Source organism: Cervus elaphus, chromosome X (genome assembly GCF_910594005.1).
Source record: "Cervus elaphus chromosome X, mCerEla1.1, whole genome shotgun sequence".
Taxonomy (NCBI): domain Eukaryota; kingdom Metazoa; phylum Chordata; class Mammalia; order Artiodactyla; family Cervidae; genus Cervus; species Cervus elaphus.
In genome coordinates this window covers 157,521,851-157,547,389 of record NC_057848.1, presented here as the reverse complement: position 1 = coordinate 157,547,389, position 25,539 = coordinate 157,521,851, and the positions used below count along the sequence as shown (strand labels likewise).

General features: G+C 37.4%; 1 protein-coding gene across 4 annotated transcripts in view; it reads right to left on the bottom strand.

Annotated features, from left to right (window-relative positions):
• The window catches only part of SCML2 (Scm polycomb group protein like 2), a 105,000-nt gene that overhangs the window by 64,681 nt on the left and 14,780 nt on the right, over nucleotides 1-25,539 (bottom strand). For 2 of the 4 annotated variants that reach the window (XM_043897059.1, XM_043897058.1), the window contains exons 2-6: nucleotides 18,815-18,860; nucleotides 16,299-16,367; nucleotides 9,724-9,794; nucleotides 8,661-8,895; nucleotides 5,469-5,557 (exon numbers count right to left, since the gene is read on the bottom strand). In XM_043897059.1, the coding sequence (XP_043752994.1) occupies nucleotides 5,469-5,557; nucleotides 8,661-8,895; nucleotides 9,724-9,794; nucleotides 16,299-16,367; nucleotides 18,815-18,836 (486 nt within the window). In that variant the 5' untranslated portion in view covers nucleotides 18,837-18,860. The remainder of the gene's footprint in view (nucleotides 1-5,468; nucleotides 5,558-8,660; nucleotides 8,896-9,723; nucleotides 9,795-16,298; nucleotides 16,368-18,814; nucleotides 18,861-25,539) is intronic. The other 2 variants (XM_043897057.1, XM_043897055.1) reach the window with 1 other exon arrangement.

The following is a 25,539-nucleotide window of genomic DNA, read 5'->3' as shown; positions in this document are numbered from 1 at the left end:
TAGGTGGGCTGGATATAGAAGTCTGAGTTGGGAGCAAAAGGTCTGGACCAGAAATATAAATCTGAAAGGCATCTGCATATAAACTATACTTAAAGTCAGGAATTAGATTAATCACCAAGGAATTAATAAAGATCAGTTTCTCAAACACAACACTATTGTCATTTGGGATCAGAACATTCTGTTGTGGGGCTGTTCTGTGCATTGTAGGATGTTTAGTAGTATCCCTGGTCTCTAATCACTAGATATAAGTAGCACCCCCCCACACACACAGTTGTGATAACCAAAAACATCCCCTGTTGAGAACTACTGTATAAAGAAAAGGACCAAACACTCAACTTCTATCACACCCTTTCACATCCAGGTTCAGTTCAGTTCAGTTCAGTCGCTCAGTTGTGTCCGACTCTTTGCGACCCCATGAAGCACAGTACACCAGGCCTCCCTGTCCATCACCAACTCCTAGAGTCCACCCAAACCCATGTCCATCGAGTCGATGATGCCATCCAACCATCTCATCCTCTGTTGTCTCTTTCTCCTCCTGCCCTCAATCTTTCCCAGCATCAGGGTCTTTTCCAATGAGTCAACTCTTCACATCAGGGGGCCAAAGTACTGGAGTTTCAGCTTCTGCATCAGTCCTTCCAATGAACACCCAGGACTGATTTCCTTTAGGATGGACTGGTTGGATCTCCTTGCAGTTCAAGGGACTCTCAAGAGTCTTCTTCAACACCACAGTTCAAAAGCATCAATTCGTCTGTGCTCAGCTTTCTTTATAGTCCTACTCTCACATCCATACATGACCACTGGAAAAACCATAGCCTTGACCAGACGGACCTTTGTTGGCAAAGTAATGTCTCTGCCTTTTAATAGGCTGTCTAGGTTGGTCATAACTTTCCTTCCAAGGAGTAAGCGTCTTTTAATTTCATGGCTGCAATCACCATCTGCAGTGATTTTGGAGCCCAGGAAAATAAAAGTCAGCCACTGTTTCCACTGTTTCCCCGTCTATTTCCCATGAAGTGATGGGACCAGATGCCATGATCTTAGTTTTCTGAATGTTGAGCTTTAAGCCAACTTTTTCACTCTCCTTTTTCATGTTCATCAAGATGCTCTTTAGTTCTTCACTTTTGCCATAAGGGTGGTGTCATCTGCATATCTGAGGTTATTGATATTTCTCCCAGCAATCTTGATTCCAGCTTGTGCTTCTTCTAGCCCAGCGTGTCTCATGATGTACTCTGCATATAAGTTAAATAAGCAGGGTGACAATATACAGCCTTGACGTACTCCTTTTCCTATTTGGAACCAGTCTGTTGTTCCATGTCCAGTTCTAACTGTTGCTTCCTGACCTGCATACGGGTTTCTCAAGAGGCAGGTCAGGTGGTTACACAGCATCACATCACCACTTTCTTCTCAGCACCCCAAACCAACTTATCCCCTTGTCCTGGTTATATTATCTCCAAACCTTAGTTCAGTATCACCCTCCACTTTACCTTTTTAAACTTAGCTGCTGAGCACTGCTGGAGAAAATTCCCACATGCGTATTACATGCAGTGCTACACATGTTTAGACTTCGTCCTCAGGTGAACCCTCCAAAATACTGTCACATGTCCCTAGGTCAATCCCTCTCCCATCCCATATGGCAGCTATTCCAAACCTTTATCATTTGCCTTAAGACCAATGTTTCGTCATTAAATGTTTATTATTTTATTTGTTAATTGACTTTCTCCCCAACCACAGAGTAAGCTCTCTGCCTTGGTGGTGGTAGAATATAGTAGACTTTCAGTCTATGTATGAATCCTCCCCTCTAGCCTTTGTCGGTTTCCCATTTCAGAGTAAACTGAGGCCATTAGGAATGAACTCTAACAATATTCTGCCTTCATGACTACAAACTTAACTCTGAGGACACTTTTCAGTTGGTCTTCAGTTCTTGCTAATGTAACTGATGAACTTCCTCTATAAAATAGTCAAGAATCAGCTTTCCTTTTAACTGACCTCTACTAAGTTCCTGATAGTGGTACTTATATACTATAAAGGTGAGTGGGTATTTCTCAAGGTTCTAAACTTGACACTCTTCTCTCCTTCTCTGTTTTGCCTTTGAACTGGCTCATTCACACTCAAGGCTTCTATCACTACCATTTAAGCTAAAAAATCCCAAATCCATGTACCCAAGCCAAATCTTATTTCTAAATTCTAAATACTTTATGTCAATGTCTGGTGGTAGTGATTCCTCCTCAAACTTGCCAGAGGCACTTCTCAACAAGTGAAAAACTAAATCCATCTTCTCCCTCTCATAAGTATTCACCTCCCTGTACTTCTCATTCTTTCTTCATTCATTGAACAAATAAGTATGTACCAGGACCTAGGATAGGCAATGAGAATACAAAGCCATATTAACTTCTCAAAAGGAACTATAGTCTAGGAAGCAAGAGAGAGTGAAAATAATAATATAATCCAATATCTACAAAGACTGACATATGCACAAAGTGCTACAGAAGTATAAGAATAGGTGAAATTAGGGAAGGTATCTTGGAGGATTTAATGCCTGAGACAAATGTTACAAGAAAAATAGGAGCAAACCATAGATAACCAGTCTTTTAAAAAGGGGAACATGGTATGGACAGGATATTACAAGCAATTTAGAACTTAAGATCCAGAGCAAGAAGTGGCAACTGTAAACCACATCACAGGGTACCTTAAAGGCCATATTAACAAACATATTTCATCCTGAAATGCAAATGGGAACTTCAAAGGAATTTTAAACATGGAATAATGCAGTATGGCTTTTGTATCAGATATTTCTAGCATTGTGTGTAAAAGTGTTAGAGGCAGTTATAAGGCTAGCTGAATAGTCCAGACAAGAGAAAAGCCTGCAGGAGTGGTAATAAGTAGGAGGAAGAGATACAACAAAGAAATAATTAGCAAGCTAAGTAGACGGGCCTTCCTAATTAATTGGCTATCCAGAGTGCAGGGTCAAGAAGGAGTAAGGATTTAACGTGGCTCCTGGTCAAGTTTCAAGCTTGGCTGAAAAGGGCACCCCACAAGTAAGTAAGAGTAAGAAAAGAAATTCAATAGAAAAACAGGCAAAGGCTATAATCAGCCAATTCACAGAAAAATAAAAGGCCATTAAACACATTTTGAAAGTTCCATTTCACTGGTAATTACTCCCATACAAATTACAATGGGATACCATTACCATTCCCACCTCCAAAAAAGATTGACCAAATTTTAAAAGATGGATAATATTCAATGCTAGTAAAGGTATGGGAATGTGAATATATCTAAACACTAACACTGGAGAATAGTTTGGAACACCCATTTTAGGTGCAATTTAACAATATATTTCAACACCACTTGAAAGACATTGGAATTCTACTTCTATTAATAAAAGTGTAGCCATTCATACTTATATAAAAAGTTCTATACAAGAATGTCCACTGTAGATGATTTAAACAAGAATATGGAGACAACCTAAACATTAATCCTTAAGGAGAAGTTAAATCAGTTATGGTAATCCATACCACAGAAAAGAGCAATACAACCTAAAATATGTATGAAACAAAATGGAAATTTCCAAAGCATACACACTTCAGGGGAAAAACTAAATCATAGAATATATTCCAACTTACATTTAAAAAATAAAAGTTCATATATGTTTGTAAATGCACAGATAAAGGTCATGAAGAACTTTTTGGAGAGAAGAGTAGAATGGAGGAATGAATGGGATAAATGGACACTCATTTTTCACTTTAGTTAAGGATATAGCTTGATTCCTCCACACACACAAAGATAAATTACTTTTATAATTTTAAAAATGAAAAGCACAATGTATGTGACATGTGGCATATGACTAGCCAATAAAACAATTCGATAATTAAAATAGATCCAATGGCTTTTCTAAAGCCACAGTCTAAGATAATAAGTATTTAATAAAGACTACTTTGTTTTGTAACATCTCTTTTGTTACTAGCTATCGTCAAATACGCTTTACACAGTGCCCAAAAGGACTGCATTCACTTGTGCCCCTTGCTGGTAAGGCAAGCCCACTTATAGCATTTCATGCTGCTCAAAGCTGTACTCAAGGAATTTTTCTCTGCAATGCAGAAATCATATCAATTGACATTTCACATCTTTGTATATTTAATCTTCTTGAAAAGGTTTTAAAACTATAATCAATGTTTACCATTCCTGATACAAATGGCTGTAATAAAATTTAAGTGACTGAAAAAACAATGAGGACAGAGTGAGAAATATTTTGACCCATAATTTAACTAAAACTTAGCTTTCACTCACTGTTTCTTAACACAGTGTACTCTCTTTCAACATTTTCTCAAGAGCATAAACTATTTTTGGAATTTTCCCTCTTTGTTATATAACAAGTATTTCCTTATAAAAAAATTCTTTCTGATGACTGTTTTTAACATTCTTTTACTTCTGCAACCAAATCTGTCCAAATAACTTTCAAGTTTTCTTGTCCCATCATTTTCTCCAATATCAAAGAGATGACTAACATTGCAAACTGAGAAGTTTCACTTCTGAATGTAAATAAAAAATAATAACAAATATCTGCTTCCAGTAAAGTACCCATTTGTATCTGAGGTCAAGAAAGAGGTACTAATTCACTTTGACTACTGAGTGATGAAAACTGAGCCTTTTTTATGACTCACTGTTACGGATTGAACTGTGTCTCACCCCCTATCCCACCAAGATACATATGTTTAATTCCTCATCCAATACTTCAGAATGTGACTGTATTTGGAGATAGGGTCTTTAAAGAGATAATTAAGTTAAAATAACGTCATTATGGTGGGTTCTAATATGACCAGTGTCCTAAGAGGAGGAAATTAGGACACAGATATGTAACTCATGTAAAGACTCAAAGAGGAGAAGATGGCTGTCTATAAACCAAGAAGCATGAGTGAGTCAAAGTGAGAAAATAAACTTCTGTTTAAGCCACTGTTATGAAATGAGTTACATCTTTTCAAAATTCATAAACTGAAGCCCTAATTCCCAATGTGAGTGTATTTAGAAGCAGGGCCTTTAAGGAGGTAATAAAGGTTAAGTGAGATCATATAAGGGTGGGGCTCCAAGCCCAGGACTTCTTTACAAGAAAAGAAAGGAAAACCAGAGATTGCTCTCCTTCTACCACATGCACAGAGCAGAGGCCATGTGAGGACACAGTTTAGACTATAAGCTGAGAAGAGATACCTCACCAGAAACCAGCCTTGATGACACTTTGATCTTGGATTTCTAGCCTCCAGAAATGTGAAAAAATAAATTTCAGTTGTTTTAAGCCACTGAGTCTGTAGTACTTTGCTACAGCAGCCTGAGCAGACTAACACATTTGCCAATCAAGCAGTTTGCAAAGTATTTTCGATACATATGTTAGAGAACACAAAGCATTTAAGAATCCCCACTAAATCAATAAAAAAAAAAAACACAGCCCAGTTGATGGAAGTTTTTTATAACATCTTCCTTACCTTCTTAAAGAATGCTGCAGGTGCCATTTCAGATCCATTCAATGTTCGCAAGAGGAACATTGGCCAAGATGATGTGTTCATCTGGTACCCTATTTTATAAAATAAAGCAGGTATTTTTTAAAAGCCTCTCTGTGATATTATAGCAAGCTGGCATAAAAAACGTTCCATTTACCATTCTTCTCCAAAGAATGACTTTCTTATCGAGGAACGCAGGAAATGGGCTACAGGAGCAGGTGCACCCTCCAATCAGTGCTACTGTATCCACTGTACTGTTAGACAAGAATGCTACAGTGGGGGTAGAAATTCTCATTTTAAAAAAGCCACTAGCTAGGGTTCACAAACATACACATATACACTGGGAATAGGTCAGAATACTAGGAGAGATCTAATTCAAAACCCAGGAGAGCTTCCATTCCCCACCAACCACCACACATGCAGAGTAAAAAGGTTGTAAAAAACTACCAGCCCCTCTTTTTCCTCAGAGCCTCTGCCTTACTTCCTTTCAGAAAGACAGTTTTCTGTCAAACTCAGTAAATGTACACTTATGATGGTACATTTCACTGTATGTAAATTTTACCTCAAAAGAAAAACAAACTGTAAATAAACAATGAACTCTAGTTAACGATATGCACGCTAAAGTATTTAGGGGAAATGTACTGATGTCAATAACTTATCCTGAACTGCATTTAAAAATATAATTCACTGATGAACTGACAGAAAAGCAAGTATGCAATAAAGCAAGTATAGCAAAATGATAATGGGTAGAATGTAGGTAGTGGGTATGTGGGTGTTCACCGGAAAATTCTTTCACCTTTTCTGTATGTTTGAAATTTTTCATACATTAAGTTGGGAAAAAAGACAGCTCTCACTTTAGCAATCCCTACACACACTAAATGATCTTATATTAGGATTTGTATCAAATGCTATCAAAATAGACTCAACATGTGTATTCTCTAGAGATCTCATCAATTAATGGTGACTATCACAGCATGTGGCATGTGCAGCAGGGAGCAGGAGTCTGCTAGCTTTACTATTTTCTGGGGGCAATCTGTTACATGCAATACTTGCCTGCCTTGATGCCAGAATTGGTTGGTAAGAACTTGGCATGTATCCCTGATGAATACATGAATTAAGATAGAGAGGCACATGAATCACATTGCCAATGGGTCCATCAATAAGATAAAATATACAAGAAAGTTCAGACAGAAAGTCATTTTATAATAATCATGTATCAAAACATCCTTAATCTGACTAGGAAAATAATTGCTGCTGGGGAATTGTAAAGGGTTGTTACACACTCCCTTAAAATAAATCAGTATTACTAGTGATACCTAATATTAAATAGTTATCCAGAGCATGGATTCTCCACACTATGGTTAGAAAAGTGCATGACAATCATTCTCTGGTCCTTATGCCTTTCTCTTAACCTGCATCTTATCCTATTACATGAGGTACCATGACTTTTCTTTAATTAGCATTTTCCTTAATTCTGAATCACCTAAAGTCAAGCACAGATCAAAGTGCATGTAAAAAATTCAAACACAGCTAAAACTAAATTCATGATATTAGGAAGTCTGGACAGTAGTTACCTTTGGAAAGGAGGAGGATATGACTGGGGATCAGCAGGAATGGGGCTTCTAGGGTGCTGACAATGTTCTCTTTCTTTATTTGGGTGTTGGTTTTTATACAAGTGTGTTCATTTATAAGCTGTACACTTTTCTCCATGTTTGTTAAAACTTTAAAAAATAATTTTAAATAAGAACCTTTAACATTTAAATAAATAAGCCTTTTAAAAAGTAAAACTATATAAGTTGTGTTATATTAAAATGGAAACTAAACTATTCAAAAGCATCTCATGAGCAAGTTGGCAAAAACTGTATTTTTTTATTATGTGGTGTCAAAATACATACTAATCAGCATGTATTGCTATGTATTTCATATTTTTAATTAATAAACTCTAAAAGTAATTTGAAAAAAGAATGATTATAAATTTGGTTATGTGTCTGAAATGCTGACAATCACAACAGCTATGTTTCCTTTAAACAAAATACAAACACATACTAGCATACTGTCAACAGAGAAATAAAACCCAAACAGGGAAGCACTAAGCCTCAAATGTATATCTTTTACAGAAGTCTGTATGATTTAAGAAATATTATAAAAATAAGCAACAAAAAATGTGAATGTTATGAAGAAAAGGTGAAAAGCAGAAAACACACATATCCTAAACCATCTTCTAGGGAATAACACATACTTGATTAGTTTTTAAAAATATTTTAAACCAAGTTAGTATTAATTAACCATTAGAACAAAGAATATAAAACGATGTTGCTAAAAAGAATAGTTATTACTGTCTTAAATTTTTTATTCTCACAGCATCTTTCACTAGTTGGAGACAAAAAAAAAAGTTCATTCTCTCACTGTGCATTATAACAGAGCATTTTCATTTTTAGCATTGTAAAAAAGAAACAAAAACCAATACCCACCATTCACTCAGAATGTGTAAGTAATAAACTAAATACTTACATTCTACAGAATACCATGGTACACCAAAGTATTAAACAGAAAAATTTTGCGCAAAATTAGGGTCATGTACTTTGTCTTTTAAAAACTTGGTCAAAATCAAGAGTTTTATATTAAAAACCTTTGCTGAAGAGTTCCATCAATCTCTTCCTTTACACAGACCTAAAGATACTGATTCCTACCCCTCTCACTATGATTTCTTCTCACACAGGTGTAACAAAATTCCCAAGCCTGACACTGGAGTCCCAGTGTAAAATCATCTCCTTCTACCGTGCTAATCCCCACAACAAAAAGGATGAATGGCTCATTAGACAATACTGAGGGAGGAAGTGACTCATATCAAATGCTACAGACTTCTCCCCCAGAAGGGTTTCTGAATCTGCATGTGTAATCTAGTAGAGCTTCTTTTGACATTTCAAGTTTTAAGGCAGAAGGAGTCTTGCTCTGGAGTGGGGAACCTTTAGCCACACATATGCCAAATATGTACTTAAATGAAACTCTATAACATATGGTACTGAGTTACTTTCTCAAACCTTCTCCACAGTAACCACCTGACTGTCTGTTTGCCAGAATGCCCAGGAGAAGAGATTTTTTAAAAGTCAGTTGAAATTATTTCTACTGAATATTACATTAGCAAGAATATGTTGTTTTAAAACTGTTTATCCTTACCCAGTGGAGGCTGAAGTAAGTCCCCTTCCTTTTCACATGTCCCAACAGGCTGTATGTCTGGAGAATCAACAAGCCGCCAAAAGTCATTTTGGTTATCACTACCATCCAATCTTAAACGCAGCCTGGCACCTGTAACTCCAACAACTGTAGCAATACATACTGAAGTCTTATTGCGAGGGTCATGGGCTTCCAACTTCATGCCAACTTTGAAGTCATTAGCTGGCGGAATCTTAGACTATATACATAAACACATACAAATAAAAGTCTGTTAAAACTCTTTAACTGTAGGAAAATCAACGGTCAATTATGTTACCAGAATACATGAGGAACATTTTAAGTAACAGTTGCAACAGTTGGTGAACAAAGTGAGAGTTGTAAGGGTTAAGAAAAAGATCTCCAAACTCTCTCCTTGGCTTGACACACAGCCTGACATGGTTGCCCACTGCTTGTCACTCACCTGCCCACTTCCAGGCAAACCAAATACAACCTCTAAAATGCATCCTGAGTGCCTTTCTAATATAAGAATTTGATTAGGCCTTTCCTCTTAAAGTAAGCCAAAAGGCACCTCACCACTGCCTAATGTAAAGTCCAAACAGTCAGTATAGTTTAAAAGCCACCACACTTTAACCTCACTCCCATACTATCACCTCTACCTAGTTAGTGCTCCAGCCACCCATACCATCCCTTAATACTCAGGTTCTTTTACGCCCATGTCTCTTTCCTTTGGATGTTCTCTCTGCCTGTAATATCCTTCCCCTCATTACAACTACCTCAGATAGGACCTCTTCTGTGAGCCCTTTCCAGTATAGTTATCACACTTTTTATCATTAATTATTTACATGGCTGTCTTTCCCTCCAGATGGGCAGTCATAAGAGCTTAGTATACCTGACATGAAGTAAATTCTTAATCAATGAATGCAAAGAGACCATCTGGTTCTTAAGCAGCACTGCCACAATCCCACGATTGCTTCACGCTAATAGAACCTAACAATAAGATTCCCTTCAACAAGTTAATGGTTTACAAAAATAAATATAACATGGTATCTACAGAATTTTGGCATACCTGTCTGAAATACTCTGAAGGAGCACTTAAAGATCCAGTCTCTTCCAAGTATTTTTCCCATTGAAAATCATCTGGAAAAAAACATACAAAAATAGGTGGGTTTTTTGGTTTATTTTTGGGCTCTACCAGCATAGCTTGTGGGATCTTAGTTCCCCAATCAGAGAGCAAACCCAGGCCTGTGTCAGTGAAAGTATCAAGTCTTAACCACTGGATTGCCAGAGAATTCTCAGGGTTTTTTTAAACATATATAATATGTATACTAACTTTCAGAAATAAAATGGATTTTAGTTCCATATCTCTTTAAAGAAATACTTCTTAAAGGACAGATTCAAACTTCTTCATTTGACTACCAGCATGGAAATAAAAAATAAGATCATTTCCTGATAATAATGGTTCTGATATAAATGATAATCCAGATCTTCTTGATGTAATAAGGATTGCATCACAGTGATTCTAAAAACGTGAACTCTAGAAACAACTAAAGGACTTTTTAAAGAGTAATAGCAAATTCTACTCATATGTCTCTAATACAAATTTACTCAAAATATGTCTATCATTTCATCCCATTACTCTGAAGTTGTTTCTTTGTTTTTCACAGGGATCTAAAGGTGTGTGGCATAGCAGAAATAAAGCATTAATTACAGAAAGAAAAACTCTAAGAACCAGCGTTGTTTCTCAATTGATTATTACATCTCCATCCAGGGTGTCAAGAATATGGTGGCAGAACAAAGCAGAAACCAGTCATCAGGGCAATGACTATACACAGATTGTTTTAACAATCTATATTTTCTGCAAACTCTTTCTGTTCTTTCTCTCAGTCTTGATGACATATAATGCTAGAAGAAAAGGTCAGAAGGCAGTACACTTTTCCCGGACACTTCAATTCACTGTGTCAGTCACAATGCCCTGAAAGACTTGACAGCAGTATTAAAGGTACTATTAACTCATACAAACTTTAATTCTCATCAAACATGGTTTTTTTTTCTATACTCCCTGTTTAATCTCTTTACTATAAAAATATTAGGGTTTCACAGTTCCCTCCCTAGGGGAATCTGTGTTACTAGCCCCTTATACATTCTTCAAAGGCTGTAACAGTTCCACTTACACACACACACACACACTCTCACACACTGCTGATAAATGTTTAACAGCCAGCTTTCCAGAAAATACAAACAAAACGCCTGACTGGAACTGGTAGTGTTTGCAGATTTCTGTGCTGTAAATACCACCACCATGGCTGATTGCAAGATGCCAAGGTAAAGTTACCAACCACACAGTTAGGAAGAAATGTGAGCTGATGTGAAATGTGAGCACCATTCAGAATATCACTTACATGAAATTATGCATTTAATATGTGTATGTACATATGGTAATAAGCATGTCATTTCATAACACTGTATATACCCTTTTAGAGACTTTTCCACTTTAAAAAAAATACTGGGTTTAATTCTGCTTCCATATCATGTAAAGCAAGCACTACCACAGCACTGAAGAGCATGCAGCAAAATGTCAAGAACACAGGCTCTTGACACGAAAATGCTATTTTTCAGTCTAACTCTGCCTTTTACTAGCCAGTGACCCTAAGCAAGTCCCTTCATTTTCACGGCTTCAGTTCCTTTATCTATAAAATGAGGAAAGTAATACGTATGGTATAAGGTATTTTGGAGAACTAACCGAAGAAGTATGCATATAAATAACTTGATAAATACGTACTACTTAGTGAAATAAAGTAAAGATGACATAAAACTAAATGTCATCCGTTGGATCATCGAAAAAGCAAGAGAATTCCAGAAAAACATCCACTTCTGCTTTATTGACTATGCCAAAGCCTTTGACTGTGTGGATCACAACAAACTGTGGAAAATTCTTCAAGAGATGGGAACACGTGACCAACTTACCTGCCTCTTGAGAAATCTGTATGCAGGTCAAGAAGCAACAGTTAGAACAAGACATGGAACAGACTGGTTCCAAATAGGGAAAGGAGTATGTCAAGGCTGTATATTGTCACCCTGTTTACTTAACTTATATGCAGAGTACATCATGTGAAATGCGAGCTGGATGAAGCTCAAGCTGGAATCAAGATTGCCGGGGGAAATAGCAATAACCTCAGATACGAAGATAATACCACCCTTATGGCAGAAAGCGAAAAACTAAAGAGCCTCTTGATGAAAGTGAAAGAGGAGAGTGAAAAAGTTGGCTTAAAACTCAGCATTCAAAAACTAAGATCATGGCATCCAGTCCCATCACTTCATGGCAAATAGATGAGGAAATAATGGAAAAAGTAACAGACTTTATTTTGGGGGGCTCCAAAATCATTGCAGATGGTGACTGCAACCATGAAATTAAAAATCGCTTGCTCCTTGGAAGAAAAGCTATGACCAATCTAAACAGCATATTAAAAAGCAGAGACATTACTTTGCCAACAAAGGTCCATCTAGTCAAAGCTACCGTTTTTTGAGCAGCCATGTATGGATGTGAAAGTTGGACTTTAAAGAAAGCTGAGCACCAAAGAACTGATGCCTTTGAACTGTGGTATTGGAGAAGACTCTTGAGTGTCCCTTGGACAGCAAGGAGATCCAACCAGTCCATCCCAGAGGAAATCAGTCCTAAATACTCATTGGAAGGACTGACGCTGAAGCTGAAGCTTTTTGGCCACCTGATGCAAAGAACTGACTCATTTGAAAAGACCCTGATGCTGGGAAAGATTGAAGGCAGGAGGAGAAGGGGACAAAAGAGGATGAGATGGTTGGATGGCATCACTGACTCAATGGACATGAGTTTGAGCAAGCTCCAGGAGTTGGTGATGGACAGGGAAGCCTGGCGTGCTGTAATCCATGGCATCACAAAGAGTCAGACGTGACTGAGAAACTGAACTGAACTGAAACATCATAGTTGTGCCTAAACTTAAGAATACTGGATAGTTATATTAAAAGTGAAAATTGAGATCCATGGCTCCAAAATTTAACTGACCAGGTTACTTCAGTGACCTCATAAGCACTAACCTGACAATCAAGAGACCCAAGGTTCTAACTGAAGCTCTACCACCATATGATCTTGGAGAGCATTAAAAAAAAGAAGAAGAAAACAGAACATGAATGGGAGGAAAAAAATCTGACTAGGATATAATTAAAGAGCCACCATACCAGGGTGAAAGGAGTATAAATTGGAAATAATAACTGAGAAATCAAAGCTATTTCACAATTAGACCTCAAAGAACTGAAGACTTTTCCACAAACCAGTTACATTTGTAAAATTTTTCAGTGACACTGGAAAATACTTAATTAATCTAAGACAATGTTTAAAATATTCTATCACCATTTGTGTCTTCAGTCAGTCAGTTCAGTTCAGTCGCTCAGTCGTGTCCGACTCTTTGAGACCCCATGAACCGCAGCATGCCAGGCCTCCCTGTCCATCACCAACTCCTGGAGTCCACCCAAACCCATGTCCAAGTCAATGAAGCCATCCAACCATCTCATCCTCTGTCGTCTCTTTCTCCTCCTGCCCTCAATCTTTCCCAGCATCAGGGTCTTTTCCAATGAGTCAGCTCTTCGCATCAGGTGGCTCAAGTATTGGAGTTTCAGCTTCAACATCAATCCTTCCAATGAACACCCAGGACTGATCTCCTTTAGGATGGACTGGTTGGATCTCCTTGCAGTTCAAGGGATTCTCAAGAGTCTTCTCCAACACCACAGTTCAAAAGCATCAATTCTTCGGCACTCAGCTTTCTTTATAGTCCAACTCTCACATCCATACATGACCACTGGAAAAACGATAGCCTTGACTAGACGGACCTTTGTTGGCAAAGTAATGTCTCTGCTTTTTAATATGTTGTCTAGGTTGGTCATAACTTTCCTTCCAAGGAGTAAGCGTCTTTTAATTTCAAGGCTGCAGTCACCATCTGCAGTGATTTTGGAGCCCAGGAAAAATAAAGTCAGCCACTGTTTCCTCATCTATTTGCCATGAAGTGATGGGACCGGATGCCATGATCTTAGTTTTCTGAATGTTGAGCTTCAAGCCAACATTTTCACTCTTCCTCTTTCACTTTCAAGAGGCTCTTTAGTTCTTCTTCACTTTCTGCCATAAGGATGGTGTCATCTGCATATCTGAGGTTATTGATATTTCTCCCGGCAATAATGGGCTATAATTTGAGCTAGCAAATCCTTTATACCAGTGCTATATAATATAAGTGCTTTCTATCGCACTGCTAGTTAATGTAACCTTTGGAGCCTTAATTTTTTTCTTTGTTCATGAGGCAAAAATTCTTAGTCCACAACACTATTCAGCTTGGATGCCCATATGATGACAGTCTACCAAAAATATAGTGGAAACACACATAGCAAAAGGCTTTACTAATTTAGATTTGATACATCTACAATACCACAGTGAGAATTCCTGACCAAAATAGTTCAGAAAGTAGCAGACAAGCCTGAAGTCCCTATCTCTGCATTTTTATCCTCATTGACAGATGAGCAGCTAGGGCTGGGGGAGTGGGGATTTACTCTTTCAGAAAAGAGCCCTGGGAACTGATAGGCCTTTTCTTGAGACAGATGTACATAATGTTGTGATCTGTTTGTTGCTTGCACATGTCTGTGGTCCTTCTTGTTTGACTTGTAATCTATTCTAGTCCATACACTAGTCCAAACCCCTTTTAGCAAAATGAACATAATCTATGAGGCCCCCTATTCTTCTCCAGAGTAAATCAGAATCATAATGTCTTCCACCAGTGCTAGGCTTGGGTTCAGAGGCTATGTAAAGAAAATGAGGAAAGTATCTAGAGCTTGAAGCTTCTCAGCTGAATGATCAGCACCCACTACTTTATAGTATTTACCACAACTATAACTGGACATTTGTTTAATGTCTACCAAAGCTCAAAGCAACTGAACACACACGCACACAAGCTCAAAGACCGTAGGAATTGTGTTTGTCTTATTCATTACTGGACTCCCACAGAAGGTCACCAATATCTGCCAGGCACTATACTAGGTACTGCAGATGCAGCAATTAATAAAACAGACAAATACCCTGGCTCTCCTGGAGCTTACCTTCTAGTAGTCACTTACTGATTTCTAAAATAAGATGTTAGGGTCAGGACGCTGAGAAATTTCTGCAAATGTCTGTCAATTTGACTAAGTAATCTCATTTTTAATCAGAGTTTCTCAAACAGAAAAGTTTGAAAATTTTGAAAAGTTACTAGTTTCAACTTTTAAGGATATAGTCTTCAAATTGATTTTCATGAAATTTCCAGAATAGGCAAATCTATAGAGATAGAAAGAAGGTAAATGGTTGCCTAGGGAGAGGCACTGTGAGGAAATGGAAAGTGACTACTAGCTAGGTACTAGGGTTGCTTTTTAGGGTGATAAAAATATTCTAAAACTGATCATGGTGATGGTTACACAACTCTGGGAATACACTACTGAGAACCACTGAATTGTATACTTTAAATGGGGAGATTGTATGGTACGTGAATTACATCTCAATAAAACTATTATATTAAAAAATGGAAAGGAATTTGTAAGGATGAGGAAGAGCACTCTAACCTAACAGCCTCCATTTCCTTGGAGAGTTTTGGGGACTGGAAGGAAGAGCTGAGGAACAAGTAAGGCCAATGAAAAAGAGAAGTAAGGAAACACTGAGGACCCAGCTACAGTAATAAAGAATGACACCGCTACAGGCAATCTTTTCATAGGAACAGAAAGTCATGGATGAACTACTTACTCCAAGAGTGGGGCTCTGCAGGGGAGGTACAACAGAAACACAAGGGGCAAGAGGCTTGCCTGGAAATCGCTGGTAAACACACTAAGTTTGCTATTGTATTTTTTTTTAATTCAGCCTTTTGTCTGCGTATGACTTATTTCCTTATTTTCCATAAGAGCAGGTGCAATGGGTCAGAGTCTATCTCCTGAGTCTCTGATATAGTGCTATACACATGCTATTAACAATAAAAGCTTAAAACATGAATTAATAACTCAGACAATAAAGTTAACATTTACTGAACATTTACTACAAGCTTAGGCAGTATATTAGGTGCTTTACATTCCTTTTCTTTAATTCTAATAGTTCCATGAGTAAGTAGTTATTATCCCTGTGCTACACAGGCAAAAAGAGAGACTAAGAACATTTGAGTAATTTGCCCAAGGTCACAAGGCTAGTAAAAAATGAGGCCAAGATTCTAGAAGAGGTCTGTCAGATCCCCCAAATGCCTAAGCTTTAATCCACATGACTGTCTTTTGACCATCAAAAAAGACATTCACACTGACTGTAGTGTTAGAAAGGTTTTTATTGAAAATAAAATTATTTTAAATTGGTAATACATGGTAATTAATAACTAGATATCTTTACTTTGGCAAAACTGCACTGAAATACATAGTTATCTTTTAACTTAATCCTTCTCTATGTGAAACCAAAGTAAAATTTTCAAAATTAAATACTATCTTTTTGGTCTTTCCTATTGCTTAGATTTTATATTTACAAGAGCTTACTATACATAGATTATACCAAAAGCAATAAGAAAAGAGTTCATACTAACACTGAGCGAAGAAGAAATATATGTTCTACTGAACTAATTTAAAACCTACCATTTTGCACAGAAGATGTGCCTGATTGAGGAGCTTTCTCTTGATTCTCCTTCTTTACATCCATTGACTCTTTAAAAAAAAGAAAGAAAATAGTGAGCAATACCAGAAGAACAGAGCAACAGTTTGAAAGAGTACTTACAAAAACCTAAACTGTATTTTCTAATAGGAACCAGTTTCAATTTTATAATTATATCCTCACTTTCTGCATAGGACTTCACTTTCTAATATATAATGTACTTTATAATTTATTTGTTTATTGCATGTCTCATTTCACTCAAATGTAAGCTCCAAAAGGTCAGAATTTTTTTCATTTTGTCTCTTATTCACTACTTTTTATCCTCAGTGCCCAGAAAAGGACTCGGCACACAGAACATTCTTGAACATTTGTTAAATAAATGAACAAACCAAAATGAGCTGAGCTAATCCTTACAATATTCAGATTAATGTGTCCCAGCAATAAAGTGCATACTTTTGAGAATTTAAAACAACAGAGAAGCTAGAATCCAATGTAATTCAACGGACTTTGTTGTTGTTCAGTCACGTAGTTGTGTCTGACTCTTTGTGACTCCATGGACTGCAGTACACCATGGTTCCCTGTCCTTCAACAGACTAGGAAAAGTTTTTCTCTGTGCTAGGCTGAGGAGCTCAAACAGCACTGGACCTTGGAACTTCACCAAATCTAAGATATATTTCATCCACATTTATTATAGTATGTATTTCTTAAATGACTCATTATGACAATTATGCTGAAAAACTAACCACAATCTTCAATATTATCAAATAAGCAGTCACTCTTCTTAACTTCCCTGTTGTCTTAAATATTTTAAATATATCTGTTTCAGTCAGGACCCAAATAAAGTCCATACAGACAGTGGTAGGTACATTTCTTAAATTTCTTTTGATCTGTAGGCTCCTCCTCCTCTGTTTATTTTCCCTTCCTCTAGCAATCATTTTGCTGGTGATATCAGTTCAGACTTTTCCAGTCTGTAGTCTGCTACTTCCTCATGATACTGGGTTCTTCTGGTCCTTATAGTTTCTCTAAATTGATACAGCTATTTCAAGCCAGAAGAGCTTAACCAGATTCAGGTTTAGCTTTTTTGCAAGGAAGAGAGAAAATGACTTCATAGGTGGTGGTGTGTACTTCTCACAGGAGGTTCCTAATATACCTAGTTCTCTTTTGTGATATGAGCAGCCACATATGACTACTGCCTAGATCCATTAGCTCATCAGTGGTCGCATAATGTGAAGTCACTCAGTCGTGTCCGACTCTTTGCAACCCCATGGACTGTAGTCCACCAGGCTACATGGAATTTTCTAGGCAGGAGTACTGGAGTGGGTTGCCATTTCCTTCTCCAGGTTGCATAATGGAGGTATTCTAATTTTATCATCCTGTCTTTATTAGCCAGAAAACTTCTATGATAGAAAACTCCCCTCTTCAACCATTCAGTTGCTCTGAGGTAGAGACCACAAAAGGAAGTCACAGTCAATGCTTTATTATTTCTCCTTTATTTTCTAGTTTTCAAAATAATGAATTGTGTCCCCACCATTCTCCACAGATGACCAACAAGTATTGTTTTGTTTTTTTAGTATTGTTGTGAACCAATGGATTTAATAACATGGTATGTTTCCACCTAGTGCTATTTCACCCTCACTGAGGCTTGAACTGTCAAGTGACATGCTTCTTAAAGAAGAATATAGGAAGGATGCCAGGTGTACCATTAAAGGTATCAGATCTACTTTCTGGTTATGACTGACTCTTCAAGATATGCGAACACTCAAGAGGGATGTATGGGCTACTAGACTATTTAAATATAAAGTAAGTACACATTTATATTTACTAAATAATTCTACAGTAGTATTTTCTAACAGAGAAGAAAGTGAAATTATAAAGGCCTGGTTCCTGTTCAAGGAAAGCTAAGAATCTAGGTACAGAGACTATACTAAACTAATACACTTGACAAAAACAGAAATAGCAGAGCACAACATTCAGCATGCAGCCAGAGTAAAAGTCATGAGAGAAAGAGAACTTAAACTGGGTCTTGAAGGAGGAACAGGATTCAGGACAACAAAAATATGAAGAATATATTATGGGAAAGAAAGTACAACTCAAAACAGAGAGTGAAAATGACTGTGACACACTCATGGGACAGTGAGCTGACTTCTCACTAGAGCAGGACAGGATGAAGCATTTTTTTAACATCCATATTTAAGTAAGAAAATCTGGACTTTGATCTTGGCTGTCATAGATTGTTATATGACCTGTTCACTTAACCTCCCTGAGTGTCAGCTTTCTTATTTACAAAACTAAGAAGGAAAAACAAGATTACCTTTAATAGCTATTCAGTTCTAAAACTTCAATTCTTAGCACCTAAACTAACATCTTCCATTAATTTCATTTTTCTCTTTTTTTAATTTCATTTTTCAAAAAAGCTTTTTTTAAACATTCAGTCTACCAAAAGATACTAAAATTTCAAATGATTGACTAAAAGTATCATCTTTAGACAAGTATATCTTACCTTCTTTCACTGTCTGCCCCATGGTATCTCTCTCTGGTGTGCTTTCCTACAAGGAGAAAAATCAATTACTGCCTCCTTTTAACATAATACATTTCTGCAGGGTGGTATTATTAGAAATCAGCTATAATGGGACTACATCAAATTAAAAAGCTTCTGCACAGTGAAAGACACTAAACAAACTGAAAAGGTGACCTACTGAATGGTAAAAAAAAAAAAAAATTTGCAAATAATATACCCAATAAGGGGTGGATATCCAAAATATACAAGGGACTCATACAACTTAACATCAAAAAACAAACCAATTAAAAAATGGGCAGAGGATCTGAAAAGGTTATTTTTCCAAAGAAGGTACACAAATGGCCAATAAGCACATAAAAAGATGTTCAACATCACTAGTTATCAGGGAAATGCAAATCAAAACTTTAATGAGATATCATCTCACAGAACGGCTATTATCAAAAAGACAACAAATAACAAGTCTTGGTAAGGATGTGGAGAAAAGGGAATCCTTATGCACTGTTGGTGGGAATACAAATTGGTACAGATACTATGGAAAACAGTACGGAGATTCCTCAGAAAATTAAAAATAGAACTACCACAAGATCCAGCAACTGCACTCCTGGGTATTTCTCTAAAGAAAACAAAAACACTAATTCAAAAATATATATGCAGCCCCATGCTCACTTGTATTGTAAACATTGTAACATTATTTACAATAGCCAAGATATGGAAGCAACCCAAGCATCCATCAGCAGATAAATGGATAAAGACAATGTGGGGTATATATACACAGTGGAGCATTACTCAGCCACAAAAAAGAATAAAATCTTGCCATTTGCAACAGCATGCATGGACTGGGAGGGTATTATGCTAAATGAAGTATGGCGGATAGAGAAAGACAAATATTGTATGATTTCACTTATATATGGAATCTAAAAAAATGTAACAAAGCAGTCATAAATACAGAAAACAGGTTGTTGCCAGAAGGGAAGGGATTGGGAGAAAGAAAGCTGAGGGAAATTAAGAGGGACAAATTTCCAGTTGCAAAATAAATGAGTCACAGATATGAAATGTACAGTGTGGGGAATACAGTCAATAATTATGCAGTATCTTTGTATGGAGTAAGCAGGCCCCTGGTGGCTCAGACAGTAAAGAGTCTACCTGCAGTGTGGGAGACCCAGGTTCAATCCCTGTGTTGGGAAGATCACCTGGAGAAGGAAATGGCAACCCACTTCAGTATTCTTGCCTGGAGAATCCCATGGATGGAGGAGCCTAGCAGACTATACAGTCCATGGGGTCACAAAGAGTTGGACATGACTAAGCGACTTCACTTTCACTTTCATCTTTGTATGATAACAGATCATGATCATAAATAGACTTATCCTGGTGATCATTTTGAAATGTACAGATATCTGGAATCACTATGCTGTGTCACAGAAACTAACATAGTGTTGTAGGTCAATTACACTTTAAAAACAAAGAAACAAACTCAGAAAAAAAAATCAGATTTGTCATTACTAGAAGTAGAGGGGCTGGGGGGAGAGAAGGAGAAATTGGCTGAAGGCAGTCAAAATGCACAAATAAGATAAATAAATGCTAGTTATAAGATAAATAAATGCTAGGGATGCAATGTACCATGTGATAAATATAATTGACACTGCTGTATATTACATATGAAAGAGAATAAATCCTAAGAGTTATCATAAGGAAAAATTTGTTTTCTATTTCTTTAATTTTGTACCTTTAGGAGATGATGGATGTTCACTAAACTTATTGTGATAATCATTTCATGGTGTATGTAAGTCAAATCATGCCAATCATATCAGTAAAAATGGAAGAAAAAAATAAAGGTTAAAAAAAGAAATCAGCTATAGAGTTAGATCATTTTAATCTCTTTCCTTTGAATAAAAATAAATTCAGTAGATTAGTAGTTGCCAGGGGCTGGGGGAAGAGGGACTCAGGAGTGACTGTTAATGGGTATGGGTGTAAATATGGGTAAGGGGTTTCTTTTTTAAGGTGAGGAAAATGTTATGGAATTATACAGTGGTGATGGTTGTAGAACCTTATGAATACACTAAAAACCACTGAATTGTACACTTTAAAAGGTTAAATTTTATGGTTAAATGAATAAAAAAAGAGCAGATGGTAAGCTAGCAGAGTTGAGATTCAAACTAGCAACTATCCCAAAAGCTGACTTACGCCCATGTTACCAAGAGGTGGAAGAATTATTAACTGTGTTGATGAAACCTGTAAGAAGTGCCAGTCTTCTAACAAGATAATTACTTGTTAAAACGTCTCTGTATTTTGAGCCACTAAATCTTTCATTAATTCAAACTTTTTCTGCATGTCCTTGATATGCCAGGCACTTTACAAAAAAAGATAAATAATATACTGTCCTTGACTCTAGTCAAAAAGAAGCACATGAACAAAACACATTGAGTGTTATAAAAGAAAAAGTACATGAAACATTGAACATGACAAAGGGATAGCTACCTCTCACTACTCCGTGTGCCTGTAGTCAGAACATGATGATATAAGTAACAGAAGGTAATTTGTTATTTAAAGGAAGCCTATGGGGAATATGTTCTCTAAGCCACGCAGAACATCACCTGCACCTCTGACTCAACAGATTTATACTCAAGCATCACCTTCCCAAAACTTGCTTCTTCTAACATTTTTGTTTCTCTTACTAGCACCACTATTTTCCAGGTGCTTGGCCTTAAGACCCCAGCTATGACTACTGAAGTTCTCTTATTTCACTCACATATTCAATCAGTGGCCAATATGTGCTCTCTCATTTCCCTTTACCCTGTTATTAACCAGTTTTGTTGTTATTTAGTCACTAAATCCTGTCTGACTCTTTAGTGACTCCACGAACTGTAGCCCACCAGGCATGGGATTTCCCAGGCAAGGATACTGGAATGGGTTGCCATTTCTTTCTCCAGGGGATGAACCAGAGTCTCCTGCATTGCAGGTGGATTCTTTACTGCTGAGCCACCAGGGAAGAGGGAAGCCATTAACTGGTTTACACCCTCATTAGCTCCTGCCTGGTCTAATACCATAGCACCCTAACTGGTCTTACCACAAGGGTCTACCCCCACCCCAAACTACCTAATACACAATGTCATACATTGTCTGAACTGTTTTCTGCCCAAATTACCCTCCTACTTTAGTAATCTCATTGACTATTGAATTGAACAAATCTTCGTTGGGACATATTTAAAGCCCCTCATAATTTCAAAGCCACCTGATATCTACCACCTATAGCTATCCTGTGGCCTAGCCCAAAACTCATCATGTTATTCTATCTACATGGGACACCCTTTCCTCCTCTTCTGCTTCTGGAAATCCTATCCATCCTTTAATGCCCAACATAAATGCAAGCTCCTTCTTGAAGCCTTTCTTGTTCCTTTCTACATTAACACCATCTGTTTGCATGTGTGATCTGGTTATTTATATAACCATATTTACAGAATTCCTGTTATATGCTTGATGCTGTTTGGATAGAAGATACATGATCTACTATGAAAGAGCTATAAATCTAGTAGGAAAGACATATTAACAAACAGTTATCGGAAAAAGCAAGACAATACACAGGCTCTTCAGGAAGGCAGGAGGTACTATTAACTGGGAATATATCAATAAAAGAAGGCTTCTCAGAGGAAGTGGTGTGTAAACTGGTTCTTTAAAGGTGAACATTAAAATGAGCAGAGAGGACAGAGAGGAATTTCAGATTGAGGGCACAAAATGAGTTAACACTAAAGAAGATCCTGCCTGGTCTACTTGATTATGAAATGCTGGAGCTGCTCGGGTTCCTTCTGGGCTCCCATCTCCCTCTACAGTCTCTCAGGAGCCAAGCATACACAGACAACTTGCAAAGTATTACCTTTCCCTCCCAGATCGCTCCTCTGAAAGTCAGACTGAAATAATTAAATGGATTGGATATTTGATACCACTGTGGAGAATACTGTCAATTAAGGACTACAGCCTAACAGCGAAAAAGAAAAAGTGAAAAATATAAAGTGTGCTGAACAGAAGCAGAAAGTAAAGGGAGATGAGCCACAATCCAGGTAGGGACTAAAGGAAGTTAACCAACTCTAGTCAGAAAGCAAAACCTTGTGAATTACATTAAAGTAAATCCCATTACTACAAAAAGGATTCAGTTCAAAAAACTGAGGGATGAATCACACACAGAAGATAAACCCAGGTTCCTATGTTCTTCTCGAAAATCTCCACAAGTGAGTTCTTAATCCCGACTGCTATCAACTGTTCCCATTAGTTGCGTGATTTTGTAAATCCTAGAAGGTAAAAGTATGTTTAGAAATAATTAAAAACAAATATTTTTTATCTTCTTTCCCCCCTTTAATTGTAGTTGATTTACAGTATTTGTTAATTTCTGCAGTACAGCAAAGTGACTCAGTGATACACACATACACACTTTTATATATACTTTTCCTGAAGACCTATATAAATAAATCCATGTACCATGTCAGAGGAACCAGAGATCAAACTGCCAACAACCGCTGGATCATCAAAAAAGCAAGAGAGTTCCAGAAAAACATCTATTTCTGCTTTATTGACTAGGCCAAAGCCTTTGACTGTGTGGATCACAATAAACTGTGGAAAATTCTGAAACAGATGGGAATACCAGACCACCTGACCTGCCTCTTGAGAAATCTGTATGCAGGTCAAGAAGCAACAGTAAGAACTGGACATGGAACAACAGACTGGTTCCAAATAGGAAAAGGAGTATGTCAAGGCTGTATATTGTCACCCTGCTTAGTTAACTTATATGCAGAGTACATCATGAGACACGCTGGGCTAGACAAAGCACCAGCTGGAATCAAGATTGCCGAGAGAACTAGCAATAACCTCAGATATGCAGATGACACCACCCTTATGGCAGAAAGTGAAGAAGAACTAAAGAGCCTCTTGATGAACGTGAAAGAAGAGAGTGAAAAAGTTGGCTTAAAGCTCAACATTCAGAAAACTAAGAACATGGCATCCAGTCCCATCACTCCATGGCAGATAGACTGGGAAAGAGTGGCAGACTTTAGTTTTTGGGCTCCAAAATCACTGCAGATGGTGACTACAGCCATGAAATTAAATGACGCTTGCTCCTTGGAAGGAAAGTTATGACCAACCTAGACACCATATTAAAAAGCAGAGATATTACTTTGCCAACAAAGGTCCATCTAGTCAAAGCTATGGTTTTTCCAGTAGTCATGTATGGATGTGAGAGTTGGACTATAAAGAAAGCTGAGCGCGGAAGAATTGATGCTTTTGAACTGTGGTGTTGGAGAAGACTCTTGAGAGTCCCTTGAACTGCAAGGAAATCCAACCAGTCCATCCTAAAGGAAATCATCCTGAATATTCATTGGAAGGGCTGATGCTGAAGCTGAAACTACAATACTTCAGCCACCTGATGCGAAGAACTGACTCATTTGAAAAGACCCTGATGCTGGGAAAGACTGAAGGCAGCAGGAGAAGGGGACGAGAGAGGATGAGATGGTTGGGTGGCACCACTGACTCAATGGACATGAGTTTGAGTAAACTGTGGGAGCTGGTGATGGACAGGGAAGCCTGGCATGCTGCAGGGTCCCAGTCTATGGGGTCGCAGAGAGTTGGACACGACTGAGCAACTGAACTGAACTGATACACGAACAGCTCATACAACTGAACAACAACAGAAAAAAAAATCAAAATACAGGCAGATCTTAATAGACATTTCTCCAAAGAAGACATACAGATAGCCCGTAGGCACATGAAAAGATGCTCAACAATATTAATTATCAGAGAAATGCAAATCAAAAGTACAATGCAAATCAAAACCACACTGGTCAGAATGATGATCATTAAAAAGTCTACAAATAACAAATGCTGGAGAGGGTATGGAGAAAAGGAATCCTCCCCTACACTGTTGGTGGGAATGTTAAGTTGGTGCAGCCACTATGGAGAACAATATGGAGATTTCTCAGATAACTAAAAATAAAATTACCAAATTATAAGAACAAAATAATGCCAATTTGCAGTGACATGGATGCAAGTAGAGATGATCATAATAAGTGAAGTAAGAAAGAGAAGGACAAATACCATATGTTATCACTTGTATGTGGAATTTAAAATATGGCAAAGGGGGAAGGGGAGGGAGGCTCAAGAGGAAAATGATACGTGTATAATTAGGGCTTATTTGTGCTGTTGTATGGCATAAATACACACGAAATCAACACAAATTCTTCCAATTAAAAAATAAATTTAAAAAAAAAGAATCATCAGCTCAAAACCAGAAAAACAAACAACCCAATCAAAAAGGGGTCAGAAGACCTAAACAGACATTTCTCCAAAGAAGACATGCAGATGAGTAAAAAATACATGAAAATATGCTCAACATGGCTCATTATTAGAGAAATGCAAATCAAAACTTAAATGAGGTATCACCTCACACTGGTTGGAATGGCCATCATCAAAAAATCTACAAACAATAAATTCTGGAGAGGGTGTGGAGAAAAGGGAATGCTCTTGCACTGTTGGAGGAAATGTAAACTGATACAGCCCCTATGGAGAACAGTATGGAGATGCCTTAAAAAACTAGGAAAAAAACCACCATATGATCCAATAATTCTACTACTGGGCATATTCCTTGAGTTACCATAAGTGAAAAAGACACATGTATCCCAATGCTCACTGCAATACTATTTACAACAGCTAGAACATGAAAGCAACCT